General features: G+C 58.8%; 1 protein-coding gene across 2 annotated transcripts; it reads right to left on the bottom strand.

Annotated features, from left to right (window-relative positions):
• Positions 1–23: 23 nt before the first annotated feature.
• Positions 24–14,927, bottom strand: ATP13A1 (ATPase 13A1). 2 transcript variants are annotated; one of them, XM_084883781.1, is made up of 26 exons: positions 14,499–14,926; positions 12,022–12,111; positions 11,727–11,917; positions 10,180–10,252; positions 9,848–10,003; positions 9,696–9,765; positions 9,514–9,620; positions 8,894–9,023; positions 8,728–8,783; positions 8,052–8,178; positions 7,839–7,976; positions 7,641–7,761; positions 7,231–7,388; positions 6,748–6,923; positions 6,562–6,672; positions 5,048–5,173; positions 4,331–4,439; positions 2,839–3,038; positions 2,668–2,764; positions 2,019–2,179; positions 1,835–1,949; positions 1,535–1,731; positions 972–1,114; positions 685–796; positions 463–606; positions 24–377 (listed from the first exon to the last, which is right to left on the bottom strand). In XM_084883781.1, the coding sequence occupies exons 1-26, from the start codon at positions 14,886–14,888 to the stop codon at positions 267–269; spliced, it is 3,609 nt and encodes a 1,202-aa protein (XP_084739907.1). In that variant the 5' UTR covers positions 14,889–14,926; the 3' UTR covers positions 24–266. The 2 variants fall into 2 exon arrangements, with proteins under 2 accessions (XP_084739907.1, XP_084739906.1); XM_084883780.1 differs by having other exon boundaries at positions 1,835–2,179; positions 14,499–14,927.
• Between the last annotated feature and the right edge of the window lie 254 nt (positions 14,928–15,181).

Genomic DNA, 15,181 nt, shown 5'->3' on the forward strand with positions numbered 1-15,181 from the left:
ACAGACGGAGGCGAAAACAGGGCTTCTTAAAATTGTGGATGCTGCTTTATTTACCAAAGGTGCTGGCTGGGGGCTGGTTATGCCAGCCAGGCCCCAGGATGGCCATGTGGGGGGGAGGCTGAGGGGGGCAGCCCCACCTCAGTCTTAGTGGGCAAGGCTGCGCTGGCCTTGCCATGGGGGGGCGGGGGCAGTGTTCCCTCCTGGGGCTCACATGGGGTTCCTGCCCGGTGGCAGCAGGGTGGGCAGTGGGTGCTGGCACTGCTGTCTCAGGAAGGCACTTTCAGCTTCGGGGTCCCCAGGAAGAACTGCAGGACGCGGTCGGCCAGGAGTGCCAGCAAGAAGTCAAGGATCAGGACCTGGGCGATGACCAGCTTGAACTGCAGGGTAGGGAGCGGTGATGAGCTGGATGCCTGCTGAAAGGCCCAGGCCAAGTCCTGGGGCCACATCCACAGCGATACTCACCTCCACGGGGATGTCCACAAGCCCAAATTGGCTGTTGAAGTCGGGCGAGGAACCGAGGAGCAGGCCCACAATAGCTACGAGTGACACAACCAGGCTCCACACCAGAGGCTTGTTCTCAGGCAGGCTCTCCATGAAGGGCGGGCCCTGTGGGGACAGAGAGATGAGGAGTTTATGTGGTGGGGGGTGGGGGGCGGGCATGCTTGGGCGAGGGCTGGGGCTCACCTTGTAGTTGATGGCAAAGGTGGCCATCTGCATGGCCATGGCCATGATGTACACAGTGCTGTTGACCAGGGTTGGCTCAAACTCCTTATACAGGTCCACAAACGGTTCCTGCCTGCAGAACGCATGGGGGTGAGGGCCGCTCTGGGCTCCCACTGCCCCTGCACATAGCCAGGGCTCTCTGCTTGGCCCAGGACAACGCCTGCACCTGCACCCTCCTCCCACCCCCCACCACAGGGATGCTGTCTCCTTTGGATGCCCTGGGCACCCACTACTAGGGCGGCACTCACTTCTCAGGGCTTCGGGCCTGGGCCTCGCTGTACAGGTAGATAAGACTTAGGAAGTGCACGCAGAACTGGAGCAGGACCGTGAGGATGGTGTACAGGTTGAAGATGTTGGGCAGGGGCCGCTCCCGGGATAGGGTCTTGAGGGGCTGCAGTATTGGGGGTTGAATACATGAGGGAGTATCAAGGCCCAGAGTGCCCTGGGCCACCCACCCACCATGCCTCCTGCAGCCTGGTGCAGAGAGCAGTTCTACATCCTGGGGCCACAGATCGGCACTAGCCTCCAGAGCCCTGCTTGCCTATGAACAGTGCTGGGCCCGAGCTGTGCTACTGGGAAGAGCGCAGTGGGCTCGCCCCCTCCTTCCCACTCCCCATCTGTAACACAGGGATGACAGCCTCCCTGAGGGCTGCTGCGAGGAAGAGATGACATCCGGAAGCACCTCTAAAGGCCCAAGTGTCCCTTGCAGTGAACCAGTGAAGCCTCTCAGCACCTCCAGGGCAGTGGTTTCAGAGGCAGAGGAGCTCTGGGTGGGGCAGGAGCCACTGCTTTGCCTGGGGTCTCAGCCCACCTTGGAGCGGGAGATGAAGAGGAAGCAGCCAGCCAGCAGCAGCCCCTGTAGTGTGGCCTGGAAGTCGCTGAACTTGACACCCTCCAGGTAGAGGACACTCTGGCTGTAGGCCAGGATGAGGGCGTTGAGCGCCAGTATCTTGAACATCTGTAGCGTGGTCACGAGCGTGCACCGGCCCTGCTTGATCACGTGGCAGACTACATGGATGGGGGAGATAGGTGTGAGCATGGGTGCCATGCGGGCATGGGCAGGGATGCTGGGCAGGGCTGGTAGGGGGACAGGGCAGGGGGCAGGACTCACTGCACTGAATGGACGAGAGCTTGGAGGTGAAGGGTGCCGCGATGCTGGCATCCCCCAGCTTCACGATGGGCATGCTCTCATCCTCAAGGTCCCGCAGCACCTGGCTCAGGCGGTCCTGTGGGTGAGTGGCGGTGGGTGAGACCTGGATACAAGGGGGTGCCGGCGCCCTCCTTCCAAGACTCACCCTCTGGGAGGTGGACTGCTCCTCTGGGGGTGGGAGCCCCAACCTCTGCTTGGATGCCCTGGATGTGACCCTGACGCTGCTGTTGCTCAGGACAGGGCTGTCGCGGGGCCGCCGCTTCCGCTCGACAACCCGCTCTGGGGCATTGGCCAGGAGAGCCACACCTGGGGTGGGGAGGGGAGAAGGTGTTAGGACTGAGGGGAGCCCACTGGCTCCAAGCCAGAGAAGGTGTCAGCTCAATGCCTAGATGGAGCCGTGGGCCTGAGAGCCAAACCTCCCCATTTCACTGGACCTCCCCAAGGAGTACCCTCAGAGAGCATTTTATCTTACTTTCTATAACTACTTAAAAAGTAAAACCAAGCAAGCCCTAGCCAGTTTGACTCAGTGGACAGAGCATCAGCCTGCGGACTAAAGGGTCCCGGGTTTTCACAGAGCTTCCCTGACTCCTCAAACTTTCCCCAGGGGTCTGGTGGCTTCAGCCACACTGTTCCTTAGACTCCTGTGTCCTTCTGCCTTGGATCCCTGACCCCATCCCTTCCCTGGCTCCTCATGCTCGGGGAGGTGCCATTTATGCTGAGCCCTGGCTGGCTGTACAGTAAGGAGGGAACAGACTTTGCCAGGGGACGGGGGAAGGATGGGGGCGGCGGCTCACCTACGTCGGCGTGCTTCAGGGCACCCACGTCATTGGTGCCGTCCCCACACATGAGGGTCACGTAGCCCAGCCCCTTCAGGCTGGTGATAACGAACTCCTACATGGGCAAAGGAACAAGTGAGGGCTGTGTGCCACTTTCGGGCCTTGCCCACCTGTCACCTCTGTGCTCACCTTCTGTTTGGGGGCCACGCGGGCAAACACTTGCACATGGGGGATGAGGTGCAGCAGCAGCTGGGGGTCCTCGGCCTGCAGGTGGGCCAAGCCATCGCCCGTGAGGCACAGGGCATACTCCAGGGCCAGCGCCTTCTGGGAGCCTTGGGCCAGTGGAAGCACGACACTGCCGTCGATGGAGCACCACTTGCAGGGTTGACCTGCAGGGCCAGTGCCGAGTCAGGGACAGGGCTTATTCAGCCAGGAAGACCCCTGACTTGGACTCCATATGCCTGGTCCTAGTCTCTCTTCTCTGGAGCACCATTTTGACCCCCCACCCTTCCTTACCCCTCCTCCAAGCCGCATCCACACCTACTTGTGCCTTGGACCGGTGACCATCCAAGAGAGATTGTCCAGAACCCTCCAATACAAATGAGGACTCCCAGAACCCAGGGCCTAAGGCCATGTGGAGTGGCCAAATTCCAACCCAGGAATACCCCAAACCTATTACTTAATTAGCCCCATCCTTGTGGCCTGCCTGAAACCCCATTCTCCTGGGGCTGGGGCACTGGAGTCACTTCCTCTGGCTGGACACTTGCTATCCACTTCCTCTTTCCAGCTGTCTGGCCTACGAGGCCTCCTGGCACTGATGGTTCACCCAGACAGTCTCGGTTGGGCAGGAAACTAACCTCCACCTGGTTTTTGTTGTTGCTCTTCACTTGCCAATCAGCAGCCCTGACAGCCACCTCTCTGGGCTGCCTGCCCATAATCCCGGGCGTCTCAGGAGCCCAGTGCCCGGAGCTGGACGGAGCTCTGGGACCAACAGTGCAGACTGGGAGAGGCCAGCAAGTGCCAGAGGCTGACCTGGCTGGGCCTTACCAAACACCCCCTAGCCAGCATCTGACAGACCCCACCCCACCAGACAAAGTGCTGTGGCTGGAATGGCTCCTCGAATGGTCTGACCACTCGTGGCCAACTCAGTGGTCAGCTGCAGGAGTCCGGCCATCCAGGTTCAATGCTTAGTCACAACGATGCCAAGAAACCTGGGTGGGTGGGTTCACTTCTGTTTCACTGTCTATAAAGCTGGGTGACAACAGTGACCCAGATGGCTTCCTCCTATGTGGCAGGGGGACGGCAAGCCCTCCTGAGTAGGGTGAAGGGAGAATGTGGTAACACACACCAAGCCCGCAGCCCAGGGCCTGGCCATGCCGAGCACCAGCACCAGCGGTCCCTGAACTTGGGAACGAGGCATACTATACATGCAGTGCGCAGGCAGCTGTCAGGCCCGAGGTGGGTGTGATGATAGGAGACATGAGATGGTGTGACTATAATCGATTGCCTTGAGGTTGTAAGTCATCACTGATCCCGGAGCCAGTGACTGCCCTCATGCTGCCAGACACGAGTGGAACTCCTTAGCCAGATGGCCCGAGGAGCAGGGCTGTGACCCACAGGCCGGTCACACTGCTGCCACCATCACAGGTATGCAGTAACACTGTGTCACTCGGGGTCTCACCTTTCTCTGTGGGAGGCTGCAGGATCAGCGTGTGTGCCTTCTCAATGAAGTGTAGTTCCTGGGCCACGTGGCATGCAGTGAGTGGGTTGTCACCGGTGATCATGACCACCTAGGGAGGGGGGCGAAGGCTCAGAGGGGCAGAGGTCCAGCCTGGAGACCTCGTGGCCGAGTCCCCTCTAAGGAAGGCTATAGAGGGAGGGCTTGGCCCCCCTCCTGAGGACCAGGCTTCATACTCTGTCCACCCCTGGTGATGTTTTTAAAAATAATACCTGTGCTTGTCTTTCTGAGAACACCCATACCCTTCATGTTAAGTTATGAACCAGTTTTTTCGTGGACCCTTTTGGCTTGGTAGCTTCCCAGGAAGCTGTGTGTGGGGTGGGTGGGAACCACATGGGTGACAGGTAGGGACTGATCCTGCTACCATCCTCTGAGGCTGCTCACTTAGCTCCCACTTTAAACTGCACCCTGAGCCCCAAATTAGACAGCAGAAACATCAGGACGAACAGACTAAAGCCACTGAGACAGACATGACCCGTCTGGGTATCGCTCACACATCCTCTACCCAGCCTCAGCCTCAGCCTCCCAGGCACGCTGCAGGCCCCAGGAAGCAGCCACTTGCCCCAGTGGGGGTGGAAGTGTCCTCTGCTGTCACATCCTCCTCTCTGGAAGGAGCCCACCTGCCCGAGGGGCCTGGTGTGGAGGGTCCAGGAGCCTTACCCGGTGGGAAGCGTTCTGGATCTCCCGGATCACAGCCTTGGAATCAGCCTTGAGCGGGCAGGAGACCACAATGAAGCCGACGAATTTGAGGTTACTCTCCAAGGCCTCCCGCTTGACCTCCCGGGCCTGTGGACAAACATGGGGTGCTCTTACGATCATGATGTCCCCCATCCCTGCAATCCCCAACTCCAACAATATGCTGAGTGGAGAGGTCAGAGAAGGGCTTGTCCTCCCTGTGCACAGGGACTTGGCAATGGCTGGGTGGTCCCTGCCCCTAATGCTTCTACTCCCTGGTGTGGGCATGGCATGTCCTCACAGAGGCCTTGTGTCTTGGCTTCTGTCACCTGTTCCTTGTTCACAACCCAGCACGCACTTACCCTCTACCTCATCCCAGAAACCAAAAATGCCCACCCTCGTGAAGCTTGTCTTCTGGGGAAGGCATCTTACAAATATAAAAGCCCAAGTACTGTTCGACCGGTAGTTATGACGTGCACTGACCACCAGGGAGCAGGGGCTCAATGTACAGGAATGGAAACATGGAACAGACCGATGAATCTCAGAGGAAGGGGGGAGGGAAGATCTTAAATGCATACTAGAGGCCTGGTGCACAGATTCATGCACTGGTGGGGTTCCTCGGCCTGGCCTGTGGAATCGGACCGAATCTATGCACCAGGCCTCCGACATCCCCTGAGGGGCCCCGAAGTGCGAGAGGAGTGGCATTAAGTAGGAGTGGCTCTGGAGGGGTGTGATCAGGAATGCATTCTGGAAGGATCTCTTGGCCACTGGGGGCAAACAGCCAGGATGAAGGCCAAGGTGGAAGGAGGTAAAGGAGTGTTGGCAGTGGAGGTGGGAGAAGAGCTGATGGGACATGGGGTATGACTGAGAGCTGGGGATGTCCTCAAACCATGCAGTAACCAGGTGACTGAGCTGGGCTGGGTCAAAACTAGACTGGAGATGGTAATCTAAACTGTCTTCTGGGCCAGTCGGTATGCTCAGTAGTTGAGCGTTGACCTATGAACCAGGAGGTCATGGGTCAATTCTGGTTAGGACATCAGCCTGGGTTGCAGACTGGATCCCGAGTAGGGGGCCTGCAGGAGGCAGCCGATCAATGATTTCATCTCATCACTGATGTTTTTTTCTCTCTCTCTCTCCCCCCGCCCCCGCCTTCCCTTCCTCTCTGAAATCAATAGAATTAAAAAAAGAAAAGAAAAAAAAAAAAAAAAAAAAAAGATGTCTTCTGATGCCTACTGAGGGTGCATGAGGACCCCTGGGTGTGGGGGCAGGAAGCTGGGTGGAGGCAGCCCTAGGTTTCAGGATGAGCCTGGGCCCATGGAGGCAGGACACTGTGGAGAAGGGACTATGGACTGAGTGCCACCTGGAGTCTCCAAAGGCAGAGTCTGGGGAGGAGCGAGATGAAGTCGTGCCTGCTCACAGGGCACTGTGAGGACACAGGGTGTGGGAACATGGGTGAGGGGAGGGGGAGAGGCTGTCAGGTGGGGAGGCTGGGCCATTACCTGCTGGTGGGTGAGGTGCCCCAGCTCCTTGTATCCCAGCGCCAGGACGCGGGCTCCTTCCCGGGAAATCTCCGTGTGGATGTGGTGATAGTTGGCTGGGCACTGGGAGAACTGCAGGAAACGCAGAGGAATGTCACCAACTACCTCACACTGACCTCCCCCGAGCCCCAGGCCGGCTCCACTCACCATGGAATGCAGGGTTTCAGGGGCCCCCTTCACAGCCGCGATGTAGCAGAGGTCGGTGGAGCCCAGCTTCTCGTAGGAGGCGAGCACGGACATTCGTTTTAGGGCACTGGCAAAATGAAAGCGCTGGTGAATTTTCAGCCCCTGAGTTTTAATACTTCGGGGGAATACTTTCTCATCTGGAAACAAATAAGTACGAGTCCTGAGGGCCTTAGCTCCAAAGAGGAAGCCAGGCCCCCGCCTGCCCCTCCTTCCTCCCTCCACCCCCAGATCCGGGGCCTGTGGGTTCCAGGCTCCTGGGGATAAGAGCTGGGAGACCTGGGCTTGGAGGACCCTGCCCCGTAGCTTTGGGTGGGGTGGGATCCAACCCGAGGATAACCCAGTGTGTGCATGCCCACCCGCCAGCCTGAGGGGTCTGGCTTGCCTTCCCGGGAGCGTGAGAGCTGGTGGTGCGTCTGCACTGGGCCTGAGACTCCAGCCCCTCACCTTTGGTCAGTGTCCAGTCCACGGCTGTCAGCATGGCCTTCTCCAGGGGGTCACCCACCAATGTACCATCATCCAGCTGCATTAGGGAGTGGCATGAGGCCAGGGCTCGGTGTGTTTCTACAGGAATGTTGGACACGGGGGTCACCTCCTTTCCATCTCTGCAAGGAAGGGGAATAGTTGGTTATAGGGTGGAGGGACCCTCTGGGAACTGCCAGCCAGGAAGAGGGATGGGCCCCCATATCTGTGTCAGTCACTTCAGGGGCAGCAGGGGTGTCGGTTTGGTCCTTGTGACATTTGTACTTGTACCACGGATGGATGGGGGCTTGGGTGGGCAGCACTCAGGCCCATGTGCTCTCAGAAAGCCCTCTGCTGCTGGCTGGGTACCTCTTGGCCCAGGTCTCCACACTCACCTGAGCCCAGCCACTCCGCGCACTACCAGGCTGTCGCTGGTCAAGGTCCCTGTCTTGTCGAAGCAGCACACCTCCACCTTGCCGGCGAAGGGAATGCGGAAGGGCTCCGTACAGTACATGTCTGAAAGGCAGAGCCAGGGTCAGGGGTCCTGCCAGGCCCCGGCCCCTTGGCACCCCAGCCCCGCTTCAGGCACTCACAGAGCTTGGCCAGGGCGATGAGGGACGTGTTGACAGCCAGAGACAGCTCAATGGGCAACTCAGGGGGCACCACTGATGTGAGGATCAATGTGCATTCCAGAAACAGCTTGTATCGGTTCCGCGTGGGATCCTTGGTGCCTGTGGAGACGGGGCCTGCCAGCCTGCGGTGGTGGGCATGGGACCCAGCAGACAGGTGGGGAACGTGGTGCTTACCTTCAATCCACACGTAGGAGGCTGCTGCGATGGCAAAGACAAGGAGAAAGAGGATGAAGACGAAGGTCTCCAGGTTGTTCGCAGTCACTCTCTTGACCCCAAAGAGGATCGTGCGCAGCAGCTTGCCCTGGAAGAAGGGAGTCAGAGGCCTTTCTGGGGGTGGGGGTGGTAGCCTCCCTGCCTGAGGGCATCGGGGTCAGATCCTCCTTTAGCTGACAGAGAGCAGCAGCCCCAGGCCCATCAGTGAGTCCTGCAACACACCACATAGATGATCCAGGGACCACATGGCTACCCGGGCAGCTGCAACTTGACTAAGAGCTAAGGAGACCAGTGACCGAGGCCTGGAGGTGGGGAGGAAAGTGGTCTAGATAGCGCAGGAGTTACTGGAAGGAGGCCTGGCCATTACCTCTATCAGGCAGTCTTCTTACTGTTTTAATGAGTTTATGGGCTCAAATGTTCACGAACCCAAAACATGTGGCAACAGCCAGTCTGCTATTTCCCACCAGGCCCTCAGGGGGAGAGCGAGCCTGGTCTCGGGCTTGCTCCGCATGGCCTCTGGCCTAGCACCCGGGTCAGAGTGAGCCGGTGGGGTGGACATCCTGGGGCTAAAAGGACTGCCATCCTGAGTGTTCATCTGCCAGGAGCCCACCCGCCCCGGTCAGGCAAGATGCCCCACCTGAGATGTGTTAAATCCAGTCCTTAGGACGAAGGCCACGCACCCACTGTCGACCGCTGTGGAAACAAGCAGAGGCAGCGTCACTGTGTCTCTGTCAGGACTCCCTCACAGCCAAGCAGACATGGAGGTGGGGCCAGGACACCCCCGAAACCCCCAAGGCACCTACGCTTCAGGCCTGTGGTGGCCTTCTGTGGGGGGATGTGCTGCACCACCTTGGTGCCCCCGAAGATGACGTGGAGCCGGGAGTCGGCCTGCAGGTCCAGCACCCGGTCGGGGTTGAGGTCTTCAATGGGCTCCTGGGGAAGAGGGAGGACAGTGAAGCCAATGATCAGTCCCACCTCGGGCTCCTCCTCCACCCCATCTCTGGAGAGCTGAGCCCTGGGGCTGGAGGGGCCCACCTGCTCCTCACCTGGCCCAGCAAATCTCACCTGTTCCCCAGCTGCACGCTCTTCGACTCCCTGTGACCCTGCACCTGGCCTCTCCCAGAAATCATACCCTCCCCATTTCTCAGTCCACCTCGGGCTGGTATCTCAGGGCACCTAGATGTCCCAACACTCTGGGACTCTCCCCTCTCTCCACCACCACCCCATTTCCCTCTGTCCAGGGCACGAAGATCAACAGCTCTGCTCATATGCTGCACCCAGTCTGCCCCCTCCAGCCTCCTGGCCAGTTTCCACCCCTCCTCCGTGGGCGCCTGGATAAGCTCCGGGCACTCTCCTGGATGGTGGCCCCTTCAAGAACGGTCCACAGTGCACCTGAGTGGACTGAGGTCTCCCCTTCTCACACCTTCATCTGCGGCACCGACTCCCCTGTGAGCATGGCCTCGTCCACGATGCAGCGGCCCCGAAGCAGCAGCACATCACACGGCACCAGGTTATCCTGTGGCGAGCGACCTGTGGGTAGCACCAGAGGGTCAGGCAGAAGCCACGGCTAAGCTGCCACCAGGAAAGAGCAGAACTGGGCCTCACCGATGGAGACAATGTCCCCGGGAACAATGTCGTCGCTGGCGATGGGCCTCCACTTGCGGCTTCGGTAGACCTGAGGGGGGTGGGGCATGGTCAGCTCTGGGGACACGCCTGCACCAGGCCCGCCAAGACCTCTGGGACCCTGCTGGCCACACCTGGATTGTGTGGGGCTTGTTGCCCATCTTCCGGATCTCGGACATGTTGCGCATCTGCTGCTGCACCAGGGAGGCCTCGAAGGCCACCAGCATGGAGAGCGTGAAGACGCTGTAGTACCAGTACTCATCCAGGCACCAGAGCCCCACGCAGAACACCTGCCCAGAAACGTGATGAGGATGCCTGCTGAGGACTGGACCACCCCGAGGGCCATTCCACCCTGGACTCTGACCCATAGGACAAGGGGGTTTCGGGTTCGGAAGGGGACACAGGTCGCGCTGGGTGTGTGTGCCCTAAGGGAGGGTAGGAAGGGGTGCAGGAGCTGCTGTCTTACCTGGAACACGAAGAAAGGCGCTGTGGCTCTCTCCTTGAACAGCTCTGTGAAGTCGGGCACCACCATCTCAGCCCTGCAAGAAAGCAGGCCCCAGACCCTGGTCACGGTGGGAGGCCTTGGAGGCCCCTCCTGACACCTCTACCGGAGGCACTGCAGCCTCCTCAGAAAACGAGAAGCCCCGGCAAACTTCTAGACGACAGGACTCTCCATTCAACGACGGCTCTCCTCCCTGACTGGGGCAGCATGCTGACAACCCCAGCCCGCTGCTCGGCAGAGCCGACGGAGCTTCTGAATTGGCAACAAGCTCTTCCTGCAGCACCCCCGTCCGAGTGGGGGCTGTGAGATGAGAACCCACCATCTGGGCGGCAGACAAAGCCAGTGGAGAAGGAACTGTTCCTGACTGGGGCAGGAGCCCTGAAGCTGAAGGTGCACAGAGGAGGCCTGGCAGCCAGCTGCCTCTGAGCCCCTGGGGTCTGAGCCCGTCCCACTGTGGAGAGGAGGTCTGGAGCCAGATTTTCCCAAAACTCTCTGAAAAGCCTCAGAAATGTGACAAAGGGGGAGGAGGGGAGGGAGCGCGCTAAGGGTGTGCAGTATGGGATGTAGTGGGCTCCTGAATGTGGAATATGATAAAGGGACCACAGTGGCTTCACAGTGATAAAGATAAACTAAAAGTCACCCTGTATTGTGTCTCCTGTCTTTAAGGGAGCCTGGGCCTGGGGAGTGAGGACCAGTAAATATTTCTTACAAATCTTCCCATTAGACTGATAGTTGTGGTAAACAACCAGCCAGAAAGAATCCCGAGAGGGTCTGAGGGGCTCTGATGTTCAGCTCTGCTCTCCCCGGCATGGGCCAGCACTGGCCGTTTTGGTGAAGATTAAAGTGTGTACAGAGCACCCGCTATTCTACACGGTACAAGGAAGAGCTATCCTGATCACTGACTTCTTTTTTACCACCATTCTTTTAGTGCCAGGATATGAGGAGACAGGCAAGAAAATGCTTTTAAAGAAAGAATTTAAGCCCAGCAGGTGTGGCCCAGTGATTGCGCATCTACCTATAAGCCAGGAAGTCAAGGTTCAATTCCTGGTCAGGGCACATGCCGGGTTGCAGGCTCGATCCCCAGTAGATGGTGTGTAGGAGGCAGCCGATCAAAGATTTTCTCTCATCATCAATGTTTATATTTCTTTCTCCCATTTTTTTTTTTTTTTTTAAAGAAAGAATTTAAAATGAACTGGGGAATTATAAAAACAAGACAAGGATGAATAGCCAACTCTTATATCCCATGGCCAGGCTCTTCCCCGAGACCCCACCAGGAGCTTCCTGTCAGCAAACAAGTTCAGGGGAGACTTAGAGAAGAGCAGGCTTCTCAAAGGGGTGGCTTTCACCTGGGATGCTCTGCTGAAAAGGTGGACTCCTCCATCCCAGACACCCCAACCCGGGAATTCGAAGGGGCAGAGACAGGCCACCAGCTGGGGCAGGGCAAGCCCATGAGCTCAGGCAGAGGCCCAGCCCTGTCAGCAGGAGGGCCACATGGGGATGCCAGGACTCACTTGTTACTCCCAAACTTCTTCTCTGCTGCGCGGATGTCCGAGTCCTCCTGAAACCCTTTGCTGCTCTGGTAGTAAGAGAAGGGGTTTCCCACAGGAAAGGCCACGGGCAGGAAGCGCTTCTTCTCCTGGGCGTCGTAGGAATACTTGATCTTCTGGAATTCGAAGGACAGCACCTCCTGCCCGTCCTCGCCCTGTGGGAGAAGGCGGTCTGTGGCAGAGGCCCCTGACCTGGGATGCCAGTGCCTGGGAATCTCACCCCACACCTGCACTGAGCAGGTTGGCAGGTGGTCCCTACCTCATCTCGGTGCAGGGCCACGAGCTCAGTGGAGCCATTGTTGGGGGTCGGGACCACCTTCACGAAGGTCGCTTTGCTGGGGTCGTACTCCTGTGAGAGGCAAAGTGATGCTGCTGAGTCCTTCTCAAACACTGTAGGAAGAACACTGTCTGGCAACAGGTGCACCAAGGCCTGCCACAGCTCACCGTTCTAATGTTGCTTGGCTTCCACCCCTCACCCCATTAATATTCTTAAAAAAAATACCCACCTTTAACTTGATTTCAGAAAGGAATGGAGAGAGGGAGACAGAAACATCAATGATGAGAGTCATTGATCTGGCTGCCTCCTGCATGCCCCCCACTGGGGATCGAGCCTGCAACCTGGGCATGTGTCCTGACCTCGAACTGAACCGTGAACTCCTGGTTCATAGGTCGACACTCAACCGCTGAGCAACACTGGCCAGGCTCCATTACTACTATTGTAAAAAAAATCCTCACTGGACGGTATTTCCCCATTAATTTTTGGAAAGAGTGGAAGACAAAGAGAAATGTCGATGTGAGAGAAACACATCGATTGGTTGCCTCCTACACACACAAACCAGGGCCCGAGCTGGGGAGGAGCCCGCAACCTATGTACGTGCCCATGATCAGAATCAAACCGGGGACCCTTCGGTCCACAGGCTGACGTTCTAGCTACTGAGCCAAACCGGCTGGGGCCCCATTACTCTTCCTGCTGTGCCCCCAGCAGGGAGGAGCAATGAGGCTGGAGGGCTCGTCCTTGTTCAACCAAGGAGCTTACTGGTGTGTGCTGTTCTCTGTCCAGGACACGCGGTCACAGCTTTCAGACCTTTGCTCACACGTTATCTCCTCAGGAGGCCACACTTGAGTGCCCATGTGAAGTTCCTATCTTTGTTCCTATCTCATTTCTATTTTCCCTCTTTGGCACTGACTGCTGCGTACAGGTCTCCCCCACAAACCCTATGAATGCACTTTTCCTCAGCACTTAAGACCTGGAAGCGCCAAATAGAGCTCAATTAGCACTCCTTCAGCATGAGCTGCATCCATCCCACTGCTGCTCTGCCCGTGTGTGAGGGAGGGAGGCTCAGCAGTGACTGTGAAAAACAAGCCCTGCCCCTCAGAGAGCTCCTGGGCAGTGGAAGCGGGCAGACAAGAACAACACATTATCTACGAAGCCTGGTGAACGCCATGGGAGAAAAGTTCCAAGTGCCACAGGCGCAGGCCCCATACCAGGGGCTCTGCAGACACCGTGCTTCTCACCATGGCACCCTGAGGTAGGTGTTACGGTTCTCACTTTACAGAAGGGGAAACCGAAACCCGGAGAGCAGAAGCACTGGTGTCTGAGATCTCTGATGCAAACCCAGATCTTACTGTCCTAACCCCATCGCTGCTTAGCTCCGCCCTGTTCTCCAAAGGAGGCTGCCGCACTTTTAAGCCACAGGCCAAAAGGCGGCTGGAAGTTCGGATGTGCGTGTGTCAAAACTCCCCGTAACCCCCTCCATCTTTCTGTCCCTCGCTGGGGTCTTCCATGGAAATGGCTCAACTCTACCAAGCCCCAAAGCTTGAGCCCCTCCCCTGGGGTAAGGCTTGAGGGGTAAGGGAGGTGCCGCTCTCAGAGGAGAGTGAGGAGTCAGCCCACATTCGAAGTCAAAGAGGGGGCCCCTGCCTCTTTCTGCAGCCCTGGGTGCTGCTCGCTCTCCCTCTTCTCTCAGCTGACACACACCTGGGGGCAGAGTGGAGGCTGGGGGCAGAGTGGAGGCTGGCTGGAGGCCGTCCTCTTCACCCACTGCTCCCAACCTGCGGGGTCATCCAGGCAGGCCTGGGACATCAACTGCTGGCCCAGAGCAGCTCTCCCTCATCCCCATATTGGGGCTCCGGGTCACACCCTCACCTTGCAGATGGACGGAAAGGGACCCCAAACAGTGAAGTCACTTGCTCACCAATAGCTCTTTCAAGCTCTGCTATTAACTGCATTTCAAGCTGGTTTTGGTGGCAGTCCTGGAGGCCTCTGGGCACTGGACGGCAGGGCTGATGTTTCCAAACCAACAGAAAAACCCACCTGGCAGGTCTCACCTCACATTTTGAAAACAAAACCACGGTGGGAGGAAGGCAGGACTGTTTTCGGGAGAAACAACCGAGTACTTGCTAGGATGGGAACTATCTAACAGCGACATATGTTGGGCCCTGCGCTCTGGTTTTTACACGTATTAATTACCTTATGGAATCCAAATGACAATCCCGGGGAGGAATCCCAAGGAAAGGAAGTACGTGTGCTAGAGTCGCACAGTAAGTTCTTAACACCCCCCGCCTCCCCCCCCCCCCCAATTATGCCAGTGCCAAAGAGCCTAGGGCGCCGCTGGGGACCCAGGCCCAGCAGATGGGAGGCCCCGGCCGGATGGGGATCGACAGGAACGCCGGCTGCGACCCGCCTGGAGACCCGCCGCGGTAGAGGTCGGAGGTCGGGCTGCTGCCCGCACTTACCGGGGTGCAGGTGAGCGCGCAGTGAGCGTGCACGGACCAGTGCCCCGAGAGGACGGTGAGCGCGTGCACGAGGCAGATGGCAGCGAGCACGAGCTGCGCGGCCTCGGGGACCTGCGTCCAGCTGCTGCCCCAGCCCCAGCAGCCGGCGGCCAAGGCGCCCAGCCAGGCCGGGTACAGCAGCCCGGCGAACGGCAGCACCGTGAGGCGCCGCGGGAGCGCCAGCCGCCGGCACGGCCATACGGCGGCCACCAGCTCGTCGCCGCTCGCTATGAGCGCTGGCCCGGCGGCAAGGGGCGTGCGCGGCTGCGGCGTGGGCCTGGGCTGTCCTTCGGGCCGATCCGCGCCAGACCGGGCCCCACTAGGCAGCGCGTTGCCCGCCGCCGCCGCCATCTTTCCTAGCGCCGCACTCGCTTCCGGGCGGAGGCCCGCCTCACTTTCGAAGTTTTACTTCCGGTGAACCCTGGGCGCCGCCATGGCAGCCGGAAGTACTAAGAGCCAGGGCAGCCTAAGGGGCTAGGTCCCGAAGAGGCTGTTCGGGGTGCCGCCATGACAGGCTTGGCCGGAAGGAGAGTCAGGGCGCCGCCATGACAGAGGAATATGAAAGGGCTGGGGCGCCGGCCGGCCCTGCCACGCCTGACTGAGACCGGAAAAGACGAGGCTGGGCGGGCTGGCGCCAACGGTAC

This window comes from Pipistrellus hanaki, assembly GCF_964339955.1.
Source record: "Pipistrellus hanaki genome assembly, chromosome: 5".
Taxonomy (NCBI): Eukaryota; Metazoa; Chordata; class Mammalia; order Chiroptera; family Vespertilionidae; genus Pipistrellus; species Pipistrellus hanaki.

What these genes read in the sequence shown, in the direction of transcription:
- ATP13A1 (XM_084883780.1), bottom strand. Translation starts at nt 14,888, where the DNA reads ATGGCGGCGGCGGCGGGCAACGCGCTGCCTAGTGGGGCCCGGTCTGGC. An exon ending in TGGCCCTGCACCGAGATGAG is followed by an intron (nt 11,918 to 12,021) that starts GTAGGGACCACC and finishes CTTCTCCCACAG; the next exon opens with GGCGAGGACGGGCAGGAGGT. An exon ending in TCTTCATCTCCCGCTCCAAG is followed by an intron (nt 1,115 to 1,534) that starts GTGGGCTGAGAC and finishes CCAATACTGCAG; the next exon opens with CCCCTCAAGACCCTATCCCG.